This window comes from Haliotis rubra, unplaced genomic scaffold (assembly GCF_003918875.1).
Source record: "Haliotis rubra isolate DU_JTF1 unplaced genomic scaffold, ASM391887v1 Scf210, whole genome shotgun sequence".
Taxonomy (NCBI): domain Eukaryota; kingdom Metazoa; phylum Mollusca; class Gastropoda; order Lepetellida; family Haliotidae; genus Haliotis; species Haliotis rubra.
In genome coordinates, this window is record NW_025766115.1 from 1,219,557 (window position 1) to 1,240,913 (window position 21,357).

At 40.3% G+C, this 21,357-nt stretch overlaps 1 protein-coding gene across 1 annotated transcript; it reads right to left on the reverse strand.

Annotated features, from left to right (window-relative positions):
• Positions 1-6,576: 6,576 nt before the first annotated feature.
• Positions 6,577-21,280, reverse strand: LOC124276632 (leukocyte receptor cluster member 1 homolog). The gene is given in 8 exon segments (XM_046712294.1): positions 6,577-7,456; positions 13,230-13,326; positions 14,059-14,152; positions 15,206-15,323; positions 17,515-17,736; positions 19,854-19,916; positions 19,918-19,954; positions 21,243-21,280. Coding segments are annotated over 8 exon segments (975 nt in total). The 5' UTR covers positions 21,266-21,280; the 3' UTR covers positions 6,577-7,135.
• Positions 21,281-21,357: the final 77 nt, after the last annotated feature.

Sequence of the window (21,357 nt, forward strand, 5' to 3'; positions counted from 1 at the left end):
AGCGCTTAGACGGTCGTAATTCCCTCTATCTCAGCATAGCTTTACGAAAATGGTAGCTCTTAAATGAACAGCGGACCATTCGACTAAGCGACCTCGGCGCTAAGACGGTCGTACATTTAATACATAAACCTGATAGATAGCTCTGGGGAATGTGGCCGGTTGTACAAAGCAACCTTAGCCCTACGACTGATCTGAGGTATGAAAGTAATCGCATCTTAGCACTAAAACCTCTTTGTAAAACGGCACCCATGGCGTAAAACAACGTGAGACCACCCTTGATTACTACGTAAGGTGAAACTGGTTTAGAGTCTTCTTCAAGTTTATGGGCGAGTGAGTGAGTGAGTTTAGTTTTACCCCGCTTTTAGCAATACATGTATTTCAGCAACATCATAGGGACACCACAAGTACCAATATTGGGAATCGATTTCGAGTTTATGACAAGTATAATAGCTACTGATTGCCAGTCGACCAGGCAGGGTATCACGTATACCACGTTTAACGACTTCTGGTATGACGCTGCCGGGGATCGAACAATCCTACTGCCCTCCGGGCAGCAACTCTAGCCACTGTGCCAAGAGGCGGTCACTTACTTGGAAACTAGGAGTGATTGGGTGAGTATGGTTTTACGCCACTTTTAGCAATATTCCAGCAATATCACGACTGGTGTCACCAGAAATGGACTTCACACTTTGTACCCATGTGGGGAATCGAACCCGGGTCTTCTGCGTGACGAGCGAACGCTTTAACCTTTAGGCTACTCCACCGCCCCAGGAAACTAGGAAATGCCATGATATAGCCGTTTGTAACCTTGCAATCGAGGTACAGTATTGTCACGTGATATGGTGATGGAGATATGGATCATGGCACAAACCATGGATCATGACCCCGGCCAAAGGGACCAAGTCTGCATTGGGAACTGTCGTAAGACCAACGATCAACCTGAATGTTTTTAATAGCAAGACCAGGGAGCGCCTGCAACAATCACGGCATCAACTTTATTGTCAGTCTTGTAATAATGATCGACGCCATAAATACCTAACTGGGAGAGCAGGGCAACAAGTGGACAATCCCAGGATTCCATGGAGAAATTAATTAAACACCTGTATGTACAAATATCAATTATGACAATAAAGTGGAAAGTATTGATTCATTAGACACAGAAACTAATCACTTCCCCAGACGGCGGTCTGTTTGATCTTCGGTCAAAGACCCCAACTTGCTTTTGAACACAATTAGGTGTTCTCTGTAAATATCATACCAGGCGTACCCGGTTCTGAAGACGCAAGAATGAACCTCTCAATCAATCTGAACACTGATGGTCGATAACAGGGTATTGCACTTGTGAATGCTACTCAACAGAAGTTAAGGATCAGTCGTTTCGTTCATATGACTGCGGTTAACCTGGCTGGTGGGTATTGGTAGACATAACCTTTCAGCTGTGGGCGTTTAACTTTTATAGAGCAGTATATTCAGTCATGAGAACGGGATACCCAGTCGGTTATAAACCAATTGAAATATGCGGCGGTGAAATAGTGCGTGTGAATGAAGACAATCTTGACCTGCATCACCCAGTAATAAAAGTAGATGGAATATATACTTGTAGGCCTATTAGCTTCAGTGGAAGAGTAAACAAATAAAGAACCTTTCTCAGACTTAAGCTCCGTACATCTAAATTCAATCTACATGATAAAGTGTATGTTTGTTTAACGTGCTCTGTTCTATTCCTACGGTTAAAGATCAGTTTTTTGAAGAATGGATGTTACTCCTATGAACCAAAGAGGACGTGGGTGACCCTAGGATGCCTTCCGAGAAAACTTTAAAATGAATCAAAATCTAGAAGCATTTGGCACGTCGGGATTGCCTCAGCTGCTGATATTGTTCGGGGCTTCAATTGATTATATTTGTTTTATTCTTCTGATTCTATGTTTGGACCAGACTCGATTATTTACAGACCGCCGCCATATAGCTGGAATATTGCCGAGTGCGGCGTAAAACTAAACTCACTCACTCACTCTTCTGATTTTAAATTTTCATGTAGGATGGTCATAAGTTCCGGAATATTCGATGTGATCTGATCTATACCAGTTTTCATCTGGTGAGTGAGTGAGTGAAAGTACTAGAATCTGTACTTTACTGAGAAAGAGTAACCCCAAACATAACATATGTTACATCTGACCACTTTCTAAATGACATTGTGTGTTCATATTACCACGTCCGTTCTATAGACCGGTCTACATATCAACACTTAACGCATAGTTTTACGTCAAGACATATATCTCATCAGCATTTCGGGAATATTCAGACAAAACTTAAACGTGAGTTTAATCACGGCTTTTATCAAGACAACACACGATTAAAACTCTAATATTCTAAACGAGACTTTACTTACCAAGCGAGAGTGATGTGTTAGTTGAGCTGCTAATCCCTCTATCCAGTACACATAAACCCTTCACAATGACACAGCCTGCAAATTAACTAGCCAACACCGATTTGCCCCACAAAGCACCGTAGTGGAATGGCCCTTCATTCAAAGTCAACCAGTGATAATATTGCCATTCGCTGTACGATAAAGCCGTGGAATATTGTGTACTGTAAAGTTTAAATAGGTAATAAATATATTCATACCTTCCGTGAATTCTTAACCTCAGTTCACTCAGTTTAATGTCCTCGAGCAAAGCTTTCCTTTCATTGGTACAACTAACTTTGGCGAGTAGTAAATGTACGGTAAGGGTCTCAACGTGTCGCACTTCACGTCTCGTGTATTAGGTCACGACGCTTTTTAAATGATTCGAGAGCAACGTTTCCAGTTGTCGAAAGCGCTGCAGAGAGTTGTGCTTTTCCTTGCCAGGATCCGCTGATTTTCGTTTGGATTAAGATCCTTTATTTGTTTATTATCTCAAAACCATGAATAGAAGTGTTAGCGAATCTTTACACTTATGACGTGCCATAGCACTTGAGGTACTGTTGCTCACCTTTATACGAAATAAACATCTTGAGGCGAGGTGAGGTGAGGTGAACTTGGGTTTTAACGTCGTGCTTGAGAATATTTCGCTCATATGACGGCGTGCATGCGTGTGTATGTGCATGTGCGGCTGCTTGTACTAGCCCAGACTTAAGCTGGTTTTATAGTACTAGCCCACTGAGATACCATGCGCAGTGAAGCATGAATATCCCACTCAGACACATTGTACTGACTCGACCAGTCCTTGTTGTACCCATTAATGCCGAGCGCCAGGCCGGGACCAACAAGTACCATATTTTGACGTATAGTTTTGGTATGACGCGACCGGGGATCGAACCCGCGACCTTCCGCTCTCCGGGCGGACGCTCTAACCACTACACCACGGAGGTGGTAAACATATTGAGCGGTAAGGAAGTACTAAACTGTCACATTTCCAAATGAGAGTGGTTTCCGACGTTTTTAGCTGTATTCAGGAAATATAAAGGCGGAGAGACCAGAAATCGGCTTCACAGATTGTACCCGTGTTAAGAATAGAACCTGGGTCCTCGGCGTGACGAGCGAACGCTTACCCACTAAGCTACCACTTTGGCATTAATTTACCCCAAACTTGGATACGACACAAAAACTTCTAAATGGCATCATATGAACATCTGGTTTAACTATTAGGATATTTAATCACAGTCTAACTGTTAAAGTAATACTCAAGCTACTATCAGATATCGGGTGAATTCCCCGGCCAAACATAGCAAGAGCAAGATATGTGTTCGACCCCAAGCTGCGTCACACTAGATGTCGCTGAAAGATGGTTCTGTTCGTTAACATGCTTGGTGGTCGGTATTTAGGAAACATAGCTGAATTTGGTTTAATTTCGCTTTTAGAAATTGTTCAAAATAATGCACGGCTATCCAACTGCTCTAGGGAATAAAGGTGTGGTTGGTCCTTCGAGTCTCGCCCTCGGTATAAACAAACCACAGCGTCCACCCCAGGTCACTAGAACTGACCGACTCCCTGTGAGAAAAGATCATTATTCCATTTGTCTGGAATGGTGTCAAAAGCGGAAGAAAGGTTAGGGCGTTGGGGTAGCGTAGTGGTCAAATCGTTCTCCCGTCATGCCTAAGGCCCGGGTTCGATTCTCCACATGGGTACAATGTCTGAAGCCCATTTCTGGTGTCCCCCGTCGTGATATTGCTGGAATATTGCTAAAAGCGGTGTAAAACTAAAATCACTCGCTCACGGAAGAACGGATAACTCGCACATCATCTAAATCGGATCGGTAAAACGTCACATATTTTACGATCTCTTCCCTTAATTTCTGAAAACGTACACCAGGTCTTTCGGCATGCACGTCAGCAGGAAACAATAATAAACACAGAGATATTATGGTCTGCCTTCATCCCATGACAACGTAGCTCCCGGGGCTTTCATATTTACTAAAAGCAGCTTCATATTTCCCGTATGCCATTTGTAAACAGAGCACCGGGAGCTTCGCAATTATTAGAAGTCAGTGTGTAAGTGAGAGAGTATGGTTTTACGATGCTTTTATCAATATTACGGCGGAGTATACCAGAATTTGGTCTCACACACTGTCCTCACGTGGGGAATCGAACCCTGGTGTTCCGCATGACGAGCCAACGCTTTAACCATTACGCTATCCCACCTCCCCACAATTATTACAAGAAGATGGGAAGGAAAGTATGGCTCAACACAGCATATGGTCTGATTCCTCGTATGTGTCCAATGAGTGAGGTAAATTTGTGGTGTCCCTTGCATAGGCGGATCCAGCGGGGGTCCTGAAAGTTTATTAAATGACCATTGAAACTCTCCTGAAAATAAAGTGTGCACCCCCTCCCTTTCCCAAGAGGGTGCTCCTCCCTCCCTTCCCCCCTCTTCTCAAAAAGCCATGTCTCTTCTCTTCTCTCTCTCACACCATGGATGAACAGAGGTGACGTTTTAACAAAGTCACTTTATTAAGGGGACACATAAAATAATTTACTACATCCCGAACCAGTGGCCTGATTCATTGGGTGCAAAACTCAAGCCCCTGACCACAACATACTACAAGTTCCAAACTACCTGGAAACTGAGAGGCACCAGTTAATAGCTAAAAAGGTATTTGGGCAAATTTGAACCATTTTCCCAGTAATATGAGGCTTAGGGTTATGCCAGAAACAAACTTGAGTGAGTGAGTGAGTGTGTTTAGTTTTCGACCAGACAATCCAGTGATCAACACCATGAGCATCGATCTGCGCAATTGGGAACCGTTGACATGTGTCTACCAAGTCAGCGAGTCTGACCACCCGTTAGTCAGTCGCCTCTTACGACAAGCATGGGTTACTGAAGATCAATATTCTAACCGGGACCTTCATGGGTGAAACAAACTTGAACATGAGGACCAAAATCATGACATGCAGATTTAATTTCATCTTATTCTTTACTGATGGAAAGATGTATGGTGTCTGCTTAACAGAAATCTGTTATTGACATGAAATATTATGTTAAGCACCATGATATGTCAATGTTGTACCACTTTCACATACCTCAGTAGCAGACATAATGCAATACCAGCATCTACTCAATACTTAATTTTGCATTATCTAAATCTTCAAAAGAAATTTCTTTCAACACCATAAGTATGTTTGGGCTTAACTCAGTTGATGTGTCAATTTATCTTACAGCATTATGCAGTCTGATTTAGCATTTGTAGGGTAACCGTAGCTGAAGAAAAATGCTGAACTTGACAAACATTACTGAAAAATCAACACTGCTTTACAACATACAATAATACCTGGGTACAACCATGGAGTATAGATCCCCATGTGTGCACTTGTGATGCATTTTGTACATTGGGATTCGTAATCTCAAAAAAAAAAATTGAAATAAATCTGCATTAATGTATATCTGTACTGTCTGCAAGTTTAATAGTTTTTGCTATTCAGTTGCTTTTCATTATTTTAATATAAACATTTCCAGTCCTTATAACAATCAACGTTGTCAAATGGTCAAAATATATATTATGGCATTTATATAGCGCACATATCCACGCAACTAGTACATGCTCAAGGTACTATTTTTTCCCCGCGATCTGTGGATGTCAATCTCAACGGCACGTGGTATTATCAATATCACCTCCCTGGAGACCATATAACTCTTGCAGCCACGAGGCGCACCAAGTTATTGCAACTTTCCCATCCGTACGAGGTACCCATTCACAGCTGGGTTGACTGGGACACATAGTCACAGTACTTTGTCAAAGTTCACTGCACGTTGCTGTACCCGCAACTGGGTGTTTGTACGTATTCATGTGGCCACCATCTGGTCATCTACCAACGGATTCGTGGGTTCTTGTAAGTGCACAGGGTTGTGTACTGTACACTAGGGGTTGTGACAACACTGAAAGAGTCTGCACACAAAGTTGACTCCAAGGTTTTTACACCCGGTCACAGGTGGGCTCGATCCAGCACCTAAAGCTCGCTGGATTACTAGCCTGGAGCCTTAGACAGCCCACCCACCAAATGTACTGTCTCCTACTATATATATCACCACCAACTGTCAGTACCCCATCAACATGATCAATTCAAAAACACACACCAGTGTTTCAGGTAACATAAACCCAGCAGGTCAGTTCATTTTTATTTACAATTTCTAAATGTTTTACATGTGTGTAACTGATGTCAGTAGAAATTATTCTCAAATCTGAGATAAAAAAAGACCAACAAATAATAAGCTGCAACAACAAGTGTTTCCAAAAGATAAACATGTTGGTTACTTAGGCTGATAGAAATATTTGCATGGGATCAAACAGAAATGCTCACTGTCACAGAAATACAATTGCCCCCAAAATAAATTTGTGGTGATGTACAGATTATGTGTACTGTACCAAAACATTCGATACGCAAACACACACACTCATAAACTCTTTAAAATACCCACAGGCACATGCATGCACACACACAAACACACAAATGCATGCAGACACAAATTCACACACTGTTCTGAGTTGTGCATTACGATCCTCTAGGACCAATTCAAACTCATTGTTTAAATCAAAGTGATATTAATGACGACCAGCATCACTCACTCACTCACTCATGCACACAAACAATCTCCTCCAACTGAAGAATACTTCCACTGAGCATGTCTCTGTCAAGCATCCATCAAACACTAATCTGTCACTTAGACATACACATCAGATGGTCTGAATTTCTTCTTCGGCTGCCGCACAGACTCTGGGTTATACTGAGAGTTATATTTCCGTTGTCGATCACCAACAGGTTCTTCCACAGGTTCGGCTGGTGCGTCTCCACGTAACCTTGCCATCAGCATCTGTGTCTTCTTCCTCTCATCCCCCTCCCTCCGCAACCGCGCTGCACGTAGCTGCTCCATCGTCTTACTGGAACTGCCTTGACTGGAGCCCTTCTTGTGTTTGTGATCCTTGACCTTGCTGTCCTTGACCCTGCTGTGGTGGTCCTTGACCTTGCTGTGGTGCTTGTGTTTCTGAAAACAGTGATATTTGGTCTGAGTGAATGTTGTTAAATGCTGTGATAAAAGCAGTTGTTCCACTGGAGCTGTTGTTAGTGAGGTCACAAGAGTCGTAACCGTGTGATTGTTCTGTGGTCCAACAATATTGGTTCTGTGTACATAACTTCAATATTCTGTTAAGTATGAGGGGCGGTGGGGTAGCCTAATGGTTAAAGCGTTGGCTCATCACGCCAAAGACCCAGGTTCGAATCCCCACATGGGTATAATGTGTGAAGCCCATTTGTGGTGTCCCCCGCCCTGATGTTGCTGGAATATTGCTAAAAGCGGCGTAAAACCAAACTCAGTCAGTCAGTCAGTTAAGTATGTTGAAAGTAAATTTATATTTGACACATTTTCGGACTTAAAAGGTCTAAAGATGTGTAAAATATAATGAATTTTAAGTTAAATCAGCTAGTTAAATCAAAAATGTTATAAATTAAACAATGCTAACATAATACTTTCTCCAGTACTAGTTTTTGTAAACGTGTTTAGCTTCTTAAAGAAGAGACTCAAGTTTATTCAAATTGAGCGAGAGTTCTTGTACAGTTATCTCCCTTGTACTGATACAGCCATGTTTTGTATGTGTAATTTTGTCAGGCTCAGATAAGGGACTGTTAATAATTTATGGCTAGGGGTTGATGATAATGATTTTATTTATTTTTTTATTTTATTTTATTTTATTTTTCTTTATTTTATTTATTTATTTTATTTATTTATTTATTTATTTATTTATTTATTTATTTATTTATTTATTTTATATTTATTTTATTAAATTTTGGGGGAGCACCCATATTGTTCTGACATGCAGAGGGCTGGGGAGGGCATTAATTTTGTATACACATATTAGATTAGTATATGCGGTCACTAAGGGAGGTCAATTATATACATGTGGTGGGAAGGGGTGTGCTGATCAATTAGGTGCCTGACTCTGAGGGCATGGGTTCAATCCCGGATGGGACTCAACCCAACATAAGTACAGGAATCTGTACTTTACTGAGAAAATGTAATCCCAAATATAACATATGTTACATTTGACCACTTTCATAATGGCATTGTGTAGTCATGTTAACGTACCTGAGCAGAATTACTGATACCCAATATCAATTTCCATTTTCCAATACATGCATAAGATAGCTCTACATCTCACTTATTGTTGATTAGACATTATTTATCTGTTGTGAGTTTATACAACACGTTTTACACTTGGGCAGGACACGAACAGAGACTAATTACTACAGGGGTGGAAATAATTTTAATATTGCTAGTGTACTCCGGTACAGTGGCACATGTAAAATCACTTGCCCTGATAATTTTTCCACCATACCGGCCGTTTTCTTGTTGATTTTTAAATAAACAACATAATTAATATTGGAAAGTCAACTGGACATCGATGTAGCGTGATATACAAATTTGCTTGCCCGACAGAAAAAAACACTGGACTCGGGCGTCGGGCAATGGGTTATTTCCACCCCTGTACTAGTCACCTTAAACAACATTTAATTATTACCTTACAAAATGCCTGCCAATTAGTGGGAAAATACTCAAATGGCTGGACCCAAAGGTGTAAAAAGATACCAAATTCCAAAAGAAAACTATCAATACCAAATATGTATCATAATTTGAGATGAAATACTTGTATTTTTCAGACATATTTACCCTTTAAAGGTCACATGCAACGTAAAACACAACTTTGCAGATTCTGATACCTTTCGGTATGGACTTACCGAAACAAATCGTCAAAAATGCAAATTCAACTTATAAAGTTGAAAAATAACGCGATTGTACGCTTATAATTTTGTTTATATGTTTTTTCATAACCAACAATGTATATTATATGTCATGGATAAGTGATAATTGTGTTTTAATTATGTTTGATTTTTTGGTTGCATGTGACCTTTAAGTTCACCACCATGATATAAAGATTATATAATGCAAAGTTTTAAAAGCAGGTATTCAACAGGAAGAAATATTGTCAGAATGAGAATTATTGGAAGTGGACTTCCCCAAACCTAAGCCAGTCAGATAAAGAAAAATATTGACTGAAAAGGTGAACTTGTTACCTGTTTCTTAAAGTTTCCTTTGTCATTTTATTATGGAATAAAACAAGTAGACATAACAACACTTTTATGTAACCTGGATATTACTTGAAAGAGCTAACCTGTGTAAGTGAGTGAGTGAGTGAGTTGGGTTTTACGCCGCTTTTAGCAATATTCCAGCAATATCACGGCGGGGGACACCATAAATGGGCTTCACACATTGTGCCCATGTGGGGATTCGAACCCGGGTCGTCAGCGTGATGAGCCGACGCTTTAACCATTAGGCTACCCCACCGCCCCTCCTGTGTAAGTAGGTCAATAATGTCATAGCATGGGAAGATAGTCTCAGGTTTGGGGACATGTAGTAAGCAGCACAAAAACCCAAGGGTGCTGACAGACGAACATAATAATCAGGCTAAATCTGGGATTAGAACTCAGCAGATCCTGCCACAAGAGGGGACACAACTCTGCACTGTGAATTGCTGCATATGAGACAACAGATCACTGTTTCAAGATGCAGGACTGTTTGGCTATCTGCACATGAACCATAATTGCAGGAAACGGTCAGTATGGGAAACATTATCCGTGAACCAGTAGTTTGTGATGTAAACAGTTTACTGACAAAGCTGTTCTCACCTTTTCTTTGTGGTGCTTGTGTTTTTTCTTGTGGACATATTCTTTCATCTTGTTCATAGGGTCCAGGTGTTCCTGTCGTTTGCGTTCCTTCATTGACCTGGTTAAAGAAAGAAGTCTTTACCAGAATGTTACCAGAAAAAACAAATGATAAACAGTTTGATGACGGTTTACGTTCGGATTAAATATCTTCTCTAAATTAACATCTGTGATTAACGTAGACCATATGGGGCAATATGAACGTCACATTTCTACTACCAATGTAAGTTTAGATCAGTACATCCAGATGAAGCTGAGTAGTCAAGCGACATTCCACGATTACATTGTGGGAACGTTACCGTGCTGCTGAAAACTTGTGAGTCGAATTGGGAGATTTTAACCGTCGGAAAACATAAACGTAATGAATCCACCAGTGATGTTATCTGTGTGATGCAACTGCACACCAAGAAACGGGATGCAACAGAGTAGTTTACTGTAGGAGGCTGTACGAGGCGATGACAACTGACATGCATCAACACGTTGCTAATGCAAAAGTGTTCGATTACGAGGGGGCAGACTGGAATGGCGCAGTGACGCCAATACATTGTGATGTAATGCAAAAAGTGCACATTATCGTCTGATAAAGTACTGTCGACGCCTTTGACTTTTCACCGAAGCATCTTAGAAGGGATAATAGAGGATAGATACTGTGTTCTATTTGTATCACAAGCAACACTATCCCCGTTTCTGGTCATGCTGAAAACACAGTCAGTTCTCGAGTAATGTTTTCGTCCTAGCATCATAAGTATCACAGCTATATCACGGCACATTTAAGCATTTCCCTCACTTCAAATCAAATTTCTTTTCTTCTTCCTCCTCCTCTTCCTCGTCATCTTTCTTCCGCTTCCTCTTCTGTGGCACCAGATACCAGGGGGAAGACTCTGAGACACATTATTGTAGAGTGAGTGAGTGTGTTAGCAAGGTTTCACACTTTTAGCAATATTCCAGTAATATCACACCTGGGGACACCAGTGAAGTAGTTCTCCGCTGTTTTTACCAATATTCCAGCAATATCATGGGGGTCACACCTCAGGGCTCTCACATGATAAGCTAACACTTTAACTACAAAGCTACCCCCACAATGGTTGGAAGGGATGTCTAACACACAAAATGGTGCCATAAAGTGCTGGAGTGATATGCAAACAGAAGACAAACTAGTTTTTCTTTGCAAAAATATCAATGAATATAGGAGTGGAGTGTACGTTACAGTTAATGCGCTTCTTCACATTTAAAGAGATAAACATCATGTGTTGGCCAATTTCTGGGTTGTTATTGAGTATTTGAAGCACAGGAATTCATTTGGAACCGGCGGCGTTTATTTTATGTAAACACAAAAGTAAACCAAAAGGTCCACACATACGTTTTTGTGTCTGTACTCAGTGACATCAAGTACGGGTGCAGCGGTGAAATGTCATCAGCGTGCGTTCGGCTGTATCTCCTTATGCCATGAAGCGTCTGGAACTGCTCATTTGTGTGAGCGTTATTATTCGTCACAATATGATTTTAATGACATCATCACAGCTGGCGCACGTAACAATACAATGGTGTGCGCGATGTTTGTATGTATTAATGCAGCTCGCGATTTTCCGGGATAAGAATACCACCATTTGATCGCGTTTTCAACCAATCAAGATTAAAGTGACTTTTGGTTTACAATCAGGAATGTTTCATAGAATGGGTACATAATAAGCATTCGGTTTTTAGGCCTTTACAAGGGTGGGGTGGGGTGGGGTGGATGGTTTTGGAAGAGGCCTTAAACATTAACCACTGTGTATGCACTACATGCCGTAAGTTCTCATACAAGATTCTGACAGACCCGCCAGGTATCTTTCCCCTACACTGTGACTTACCTGAGTCTCCACCGCGCTCTGACCCAGGTATGTCAGCAAGCCGATGCTCTTCTCCCACTTCTCCTTCTCAGCCTTCTTCTCCGCCTCATGGTCTGCATTTTACCATGCTTCCTTCATCTGATGACAGCAATAGGGAGAAAATGGGTACATACAAGCGAGTGAGAGAGTATGGGTTGCGCAGCTTTGAAGCGACATTCCAACAATATCACGCGGAGGGACACAAGAATGGGTTTCACACATTGTACCCATGTGGGGAATCAAAGCGTCTTAGAACCTTCACACTTTTCAATATGATAATAGTTATGGGAGCTGGTCTGACTTTTGTGTTTATTTAGTTTGATAAATTATGCCAACAATTTACTGCATACCTTCTTTCATATATAATAGTTTTTATTAACTTGAATAAAAAGCTTGGCCCGATACATCCGACTTCCCCACTGAGGTTCTCTGTCTGGCTTTCATTGGCAGCAACTATGGTGTGGAAGACCTACCATTATATGTACTCACTATGTAAACTTAACCATAAAGAGAAAAATCCATGATTTTGAAAAACTTACTATACTCACTTCCCAAGCATATTGTAATTACATAATCATTAGTATCTCTGATCATTTAAACAAGAAATACCATGCATCTCTACAAAATAATTTTAAAGCCCTGTTCAATATTAGTGTTCAGACCCGATTTCTCGAAACAAACTTAAGTCTGAGTTTTGACTTAAGTTCAGAGTTTACTCAAATTTGAGAAAACACAGGAAATGCATTTCACAGAATGAACCGCTGAAATCGGTATTAAACTCGAACTATGGAAGATAATTTGAGTTTGGTGGATAGATTACTTAAGTTGTTTGGGCTTTTATATTTTAAAAATGCAGTAAAGTTCAAAGGCTTCAGCTATTCCAAATTGTGAGACTCAGTTTGAGATTTGAGTAAAACTTAAGTTTGTTTAGAAATTGAGGGCCAGGTCAGGTTTCAAATTTAAGTCCTTGTTAAGGAAGATTCAAGGGGAGTGGTGGTCACACATGGCACTTAAGTACAGTATTAAACTGGGTCTTGATCACTGTTTCAAGATGCAGGACTGTTTGGCTATCTGCACATGAGCCATAATTGCAGGAAACGGTCAGTATGGGAAACATTATCAGTGAACCAGTAGTTTGTGCTGTAAACAGTTTACTGACAAAGCTGTTCTCACCTTTTCTTTGTGGTGCTTGTGTTTTTTCTTGTGGACATATTCTTTCATCTTGTTCATAGGGTCAAGGTGTTCCTGTCTTTTGCGTTCCTTCATTGACCTGGTTAAAGAAAGAAGTTCTTACCAGAATGTTACCAGAAAAAACAAATGATAAACAGTTTGATGACGGTTTACGTTCAGATTAAATATCTTCTCTAATTCATTCTAATTACATCTGTGATTAACGTAGACCATATGGGGCAATATGAACCTCGCATTTCTACTACCAATGTAAGTTTAGATCAGTACATCCAGATGAAGCTGAGTAGTCAAGCGACATTCCACGATTACATTGTGGGAACGTTACCGTGTTGCTGAAAACTTGTGAGTCGAATTGAGAGATTTTAACCGTCGGAAAACATAAACGAAATGAATCCACCAGTGATATTATCTGTGTGAAGCAACTGCATACCAAGAAACAGGATGCAACAGAGTAGTTTACTGTAGGAGGCTGTACGAGGCGATGACAACTGACATGCATCAAGACGTCGCTAATGCAAAAGTGTTCTATTACGAGGGGGCAGACTGGAATGGCGCAGTGACGCCAATACATTGTGATGTAATGCAAAAAGTGCATATTATCGCCTGATAAAGTACTGTCAGCGCCTTTGACTTTTCACCGAAGCATCTTAGAAGGGATAATAGAGGATAGATACTGTGTTCTATTTGTATCAAAAGCAACACTATCCCCGTTTCTGGTCATGCTGAAAACAGTCAGTTCTCGAATAATGTTTTCGTCCTAGCGTCATAAGTATCACAGTTATATCACGGCACATTTAAGCATTTCCCTTACTTCAAATCAAATTTCTTTTCTTCTTCCTCCTCCTCTTCCTCGTCATCTTTCTTCCGCTTCCTCTTCTGTGGCACCAGATACCAGGGGGAAGACTCTGAGACAAATTATTGTAGAGTGAGTGAGTGTGTGACTGAGGTTTCACACTTTTAGCAATATTCCAGCAATATCACACCTGGGGACACCAGAAGTAGGCTTCAGAAATTTTTTAACTAGTGAGTGAGTTTAGTTCTCCGCTGTTTTTACTAATATTCCAGCAACAGGGCTCCAGATAATTTTTCATGATCAGGAGTATGTACTCCTTATTTTTTTTAATATAGGAGTACTGGAAAACAATAAAAGTACATTTAGAGTACTGAATGGAATTTAATGGAGTATTAGTAACCTTTTGTTTCGTTTCATATATGCACCACAACATTGCTACTCTTGTGTAAACAGGTCAATAAACAATGAAACAATACTTTTTCAGATAAATACGTCTGTAAATGATTCTAAGACCGCATTACCATTGCTGTGGTGCGTGATTCGCTACGCTTAAATTATTTCCCACCGTATCGTGCATATTTTATATCCGTACATACGCCGATACGGCCCTTATCTGGAGCCCTGAGCAATATCATGGCGGATCACACCAGGGCTTCACGCATTGGGAATCAAAACTGAGCCTTTGGCATGATAAGCTAACACTTTAAATACTACGCTACCCCACCGCCCCTTTTTTAAGAATGTCAGAGTGGTTTGAAGGGATGTCTAACACACAAAATGGTGCCATGTGCTGGAGTTCTATGCAGACAGAAGACAAACAAGTATTTTTTGCAAATATCAATGAATATAGGGGTGGTGTACGTACAGTTAATGCGCTTCATTTAGGAGATAAACATCATGTGTTGGCCAATTTCTGGGTGTTATTGAGTATTTGAAGCACGGGAATTCATTTGGAACCGACGGCGTTCATTTTGTAAACACAAAAGTAAACCAAAAGGTCCACACACGTTTTTTGTGTCTACACTCATTGACATCGGGTACAGCAGTGAAACTGGTTTTGGAAGAGGCCTTAAACATTAACCACTGTGTATGCACTACATGCCGTTAGTTCTCATACAAGATTCTGACAGACCGGACAGGTATCTTTCCCTACACTGTGACTTACCCTGAGTCTCCACTGCGCTCTGACCCAGGTATGTCAGCAAGCCGATGCTCTTCTCCCACTTCTCCTTCTCAGCCTTCTTCTCCGCCTCATGGTCTGCATTTTTACCATGCTTCTTCATCTGATGACAGCACAAGGGAGAAAATGGTACATACAAGCGAATGAGTGAGTATGGGTTTACGCCGCTTTTAGCGACATTCCAACAATATCACGGAGGGGACACAAGAAATGGGTTTCACACATTGTACCCATGTGGGGAATCAAACGTCTTAGAACCTTCACACTTTTCAATATGATAATAGTTATGGGAGCTGGTCTGACTTTTGTGTTTATTTAGTTTGATAAGTATGCCAACAATTTACTGCATACCTTCTTTCATATATAGTTTTTATTAACTTGAATAAAAAATTGACCGATACATCCGACTTCCCCACTGAGGTTTCTCTGTCTGGCTTTCATTGGCAACAGCTATGGTGTGGAAGACCTACATTATATGTACTCACTTATGTAAACTTAACCATAAAGGAGAAAAATCCATGATTTTGAAAAACTTAATATACTCACTTCCAAGCATATTGTAATACATAATCATTAGTATTTCTGATCATTTAAACAAGAAATACCATGCATCTCTACAAGTAATTTTAAGCCCTGTTCAATAGTGTTCAGGCCCCGATTACTCGAAACAAACTTAAGTCTGAGTTTTGACTTAAGTTCGAGTTTTTACTCAAATTTGAGAAAACACAGGAAATGCATTTCACAGAATGAACTGAAATCGGTATTAAACTCGAACTATAGAAGATAATTTGAGTTTGGTGGATAGATTACTTAAGTTGTTTGGGCTTTTATATTTTAAAAATGCAGTAAAGTTCAAAATTCAGCTGTTCCAAATTGTGAACTCAGTTTGAGATTTGAGTAAAAACTTAAGTTTGTTCCGAGAAATTGGGGCCAGGTCAGGTTCAAATTTAAGTCCTTGTTAAGGAAGATTCAAGGAGTGGTTGTCACACATGGCACTTAAGTACAGTATAAAACTGGGTCTTTGGATTCTGTTTAACATGGCACTCAGCAATATTCCAGCTATGTATTAGTAGCTTATAAATAGTCAGTCTGGACCAGACAATCCAGTGATTGATTTTGTAAGCCAGGGCCTAGATTTTCGAAGCTCTCTTAGTGCTAAGAGGGTCGTAAGTTAATGTTAATGTATGGCACTTACAACTATCTTAGTGCTAAGAGGGTCGTAAGTTAATGTTAATGTATGGCACTTACAACTATCTTAGTGCTAAGAGGGTCGTAAGTTAATGTTAATGTATGGCACTTACAACTATCTTAGTGCTAAGAGGGTCGTAAGTTAATGTTAATGTATGCCACTTACAACTATCTTAGTGCTAAGAGGGTCGTAAGTTAATGTTAATGTATGCCACTTACAACTATCTTAGTGCTAAGAGGGTCGTAAGTTAATGTTAATGTATGGCACTTACAACTATCTTAGTGCTAAGAGAGCTTCGAAAATCTAGGCCCTGGATTCACCCCATCTATGACTGCTGACATATACTCATGGAAACCAATACGTAGTGGTGGTCCGATTAACTGAGATAATCGAAGATTGGTCGAAGTGAATAAACGACCAAGCAATCGATCATGTTTTCTCATAATCGAACACAAACAATTCTGGAACACTTGTTGCATTATCAATGTCTTTCACACGGTTGGTTTTGTCAGTTACATTTCATGAACACTACAAGCTCGCCCAAGTCATGATTGAATTTATCTTAAAGAACCCCCAAGAAATTTATGTTCCTAACATACTAGTCATCCTTTAAAGATGACCAAATTGCAAAAAAAAGAACCCAAAGAACTACATGTTTTTTCTTTATGTTTTTGTGCAAACAAAATTAACCAGGAAAATCTGATAAATGACGCTAACCAATTATTTTCGATGATTGATCGGTTGTAATGAACCAATCATCAATTATGAGATTTTAACCAATTTCCAACACTACAAATAAGGGAACGCATGAATGCAATCGTGTGCCTGTATTCTTTTCCAGGTTTCCTCGCATGCTGTTTTGCACCGTGGGTGAAAAGCCGGAAAAGCATAAAGGAAGACATGTCCTTTTATATGTTCCTTTATTTTTTTCCATGAGTGTATAATGAACCAAGTCAGCACCAGATCCATATTGTTCCCTTTTTATTTATGACCAGCACATGTTGCACACATACATGCCTTTGCCGTGATGAGTCAAAGGCCTAATGACTACACAAACCCACAGCGATCTGACACTGACAGCAATACAAATAATTACTAAGCTTACCCCATCTTCTATTTCCTTGAAGAAGTTGATGTGTCGTGGCTGGTGATCAGCCCCTAACACAGCTGTAGACTCAGCCTCTAACACAGCTGTAGACTCAGCCTCTTCACCTCCCTGTAGCTCCCCAGCTCCCGCTACGGGTCCATCTTCTATCTGATCCGAAGGGGCATGCTCAATACGAGACTTTGCTCGTTTTCGGAGCAAATCTGTTCTCGCTTCTTGCTCCTGAAATAAATGAGTGAGTGAGTTTTACACCGCTTTTAGAAAAATTCCAGCAATATCACAGCGGGGGACACCAGAAATGGGCTTCACACATTGTACCCTTGTGGTCCTGAAGTAAATACAGTTTGTCATAGAAATTCTTCTCATTTGAACAAGAGTCATCAGAAGATGACAAATTCCCCCACAAATTTGAAAGAACAAATCATCTGACAGTTACTTAAGTCCAACTTGTTATTTTTACTAAGTCCAAATCATTTCCATGCAAATCATAAAAAATATAATGCCAAAAATCTGCAAATAGCAAAAGGCACCACTTTGGGATCTGTCTCATATATCTGCCAAGTTTTGCTGAAAGATAATGAAAGGTTTTCAAGTTATGCTCCGGAAACAAAACCCACACCTCCCTATTGAGACTAAGTCCAAATCAAACTAAGAAAATTTAAAATGCCAAAAATCTGCAAATAGCAAATGGCACCACTTTAGGTTCTGTTTCATATATCTACCAATTTTTGTTGAAAAATATTGACCAGTTTTCAAGTTGTGCTCCGGAAACGAAGCCCATCCCTCCCTTTTGAGACCAAGTCCACAACATTTCCATGGCAACCGAGAAAAATAGAAAAGACAAAAATCTGTAAATATCAAAAGGCACCACTTTAGATTCTGCTTGATATATCTACCAATTTAAGTTGAAAAATATTGAACGTTTTTTTAGTTACTCTCTGGAAACAAATCACTTGGGACGGATGGACGGCGGATAACCATGAAAACGATCAAACAATATGCCTAGACACATCATGATCATTACACTTTTTCATCGTAATGAAAAACACAGAGTGGCATATTTTTTTTAAATGAAAAACATATTTACAGAAGTTCTAAAATTATTGATATCACAACTCTAAATCTAGTAGGTGAGGTGAGGTGAGGTGAAATTGGGTTTTACGTCGGGCTTGAGAATATTTCGCTCATATGACGACGTGCATGCATGTGTATGTGTAGCTGCTTGTACTAGCCCAGACTGAAGCTGGTTTTATAGTGCTAGCCCACTGAGATACCATGCCGCAGTGAAGCATGAATACCCCACTCAGACACATTATACTGACTCCGAGCTGACCAGTCCTTATTGTACCCATTAATGCCGAGCGCCAGACAGGGACCAACAAGTACCAAATTTTAACGTCTTTTGGTATGACGCGGCCGGGGATCGAACCTGCAACCTTCCACTCTCCGGGCAGACGCTCTAACCACTACACCACGGAGGCGGTCTAAATCTAGTAGGACTGGAGCTTACACAGTGAGGTTGTGAATACTCTATGTCTTGTCACATCCCATTCCATGCAGACAAGAAGAAGAGCTTGAAATTTTGAGAATCGTTTCTTTCCAGAGTCCCAGAAACCAATCTAATAACACTGACAGACCAAACAGGGACAAATCTGTAATGAAACATTTTTGCAGATCCTGGTGTAATTAAGTCATGTAAATCTGCATATCTAATTGCTACTTTAATTACTACTTTCTCAATTTGAGTGAGTGAGTATGGTTTCACGCCACTTTTAGCAATATTCCAGCAATATCACGGCAGGGGACACCAGAAATGGGCTTCACACCACTGCACACATTGTACCCAAGTGGGAAATAGAACTGGGGTCTTCAGCGTCTCCACAATTTGAAGACCTGAAATATAACTGATAATAATAATAATAAGTCATCTTCTATAGCGCACAGTCTCCAAACACCAAGTGATTGCTCGCGGGGCTTAATCAGAATCTGATTCTTATTACCCCAGATAACCCAAGCTGCCTGTTAGGCTAAAAAGGTTATAGTCACATGACTTTATCCAACCAGGTACCCATTTTCTGCTGGGTGAACAGAGGCAATTTGAACAAACTCACTTGCCTAAGATGAGACCACATGCATCACATGTGCTTCGTTGTGGGGCAGGACTGAAGTCCTAGAAACTCTCAGGAGTCAAACACGGTCACCCATCCAAGGATTGTCCGAGCTCGACGTTGCTGAACTTCAACTGATTTGTGACCTGAGCTCTCTGCACAGGACCATGCGCCACCACCGTGATACCGTGTGGTACTTTTATGCTATCTGTGATGAAAATTGATTCTTACTGCAAGAGCAATCTTCCTCAGCCTCTCTTTCTCCTCTTCAGCAGCTTTCTCTTCATCTTTACGGAACTCTCTCGATGTTCTTCTTTGTCCGTACATGCCAACTGAAATGGGCAACACATTCTTGGAGACAGATTCATTAATGAACCACAAAACCATACATTTTTCATGTTAACTATGACTGACCTAAATCCTTTTCTACCTGACCAAATTAGTAAACTCCTGTCTACCTGTCGCTGCTACACTGTTCTCTTTTTTCACTTGTGAATCACAACCCTGAATCATTTGTTTTCAAATTTCACAAGCACGGAATGATACTGAAGGGGAGATACATTAACTTCTGGGGGCACTATGCATATACTGCTATTTATAGGAAACAAAAGAATTCCCATATCTAGTTCTTGGGTTCTTGGACAGTTTGTTATTACTTACACGTTTTCACATCAATAAAACTTGTAATGACACAAATCAAATGTTTTGCAATACAGAAGACGTAAATCAATGTATTGTATAGTAAGTGAGTGAGTTTAGTTTTATGCCGCTTTTAGCAATATCCAGCAATATCCGGGGACACCAGATATGGGTTTTACACATTTGTACCCATGTATAGTATAGTAAGTGAGTGAGTTTAGTTTTATGCCGCTTTTAGCAATATTCCAGCAATATTCGGCCGCAATATCACCCATGAGACCAGATACAAGCCAGTCCGATAAATTCTATCATGCAGCTGCAATAGCGTACTTCCGTATCGAAGGTAAACATTGTCTGCTACCACAGTCACACTTGAAATCGGGACATTTCTACAACGGACTGGCGTTTAATCACTAAAGGTAAGTAAATAACAGTAATTGACAGTTTTATGAAAATTCGTTTTCTTCAGACTTTTAAAACTTTTTCTTCATTATTCATAATTGGATTTAATATGAAACAATCTTCCTTACATTGATGAAGAGATTTTTGAAAATAATCAGTTCCATACTTCGGATCTCCAGCTGGATGTTATGCGCATGAGTTGCTGCGCAGAATTACCGGACAGCAAGCGATGAGGTCAGAACGGCGGTAAGGTCAACCGCATAATGCAACGTTAGAATCGTATAGTCGTCAATAAAACTTATATTTCTAGGTAAATATGATGCATACCAGCATGTTTAGTCACGTAAACCACAAGAAATAAGAGACGTTAGTTGCCGTGTTGCGATCAATGTGCTTAGGTGCGCGGAATTACCGGTCAGTATTGTATATGATAAGTAACAGTGACACTGGCACTGTCACTCGGCAACTCGTGAAAAAGATCAACACAAGTTGTACAAATGAATAAAACAACAAGAATTACATCAAGTTACTGGCAATATTGCATTAGTTTCGTTTGAAGCAATATAACTTTGACAATACCTTTTATGTGGTAGGATATTCATCCCAATCCAAAACACTCACACTTGGACTGTTGGGGTCAGGTCGGTGGGTCGACGATTCACTTCCTGTTTTACAGTTCAGCACGAAAAGTGTG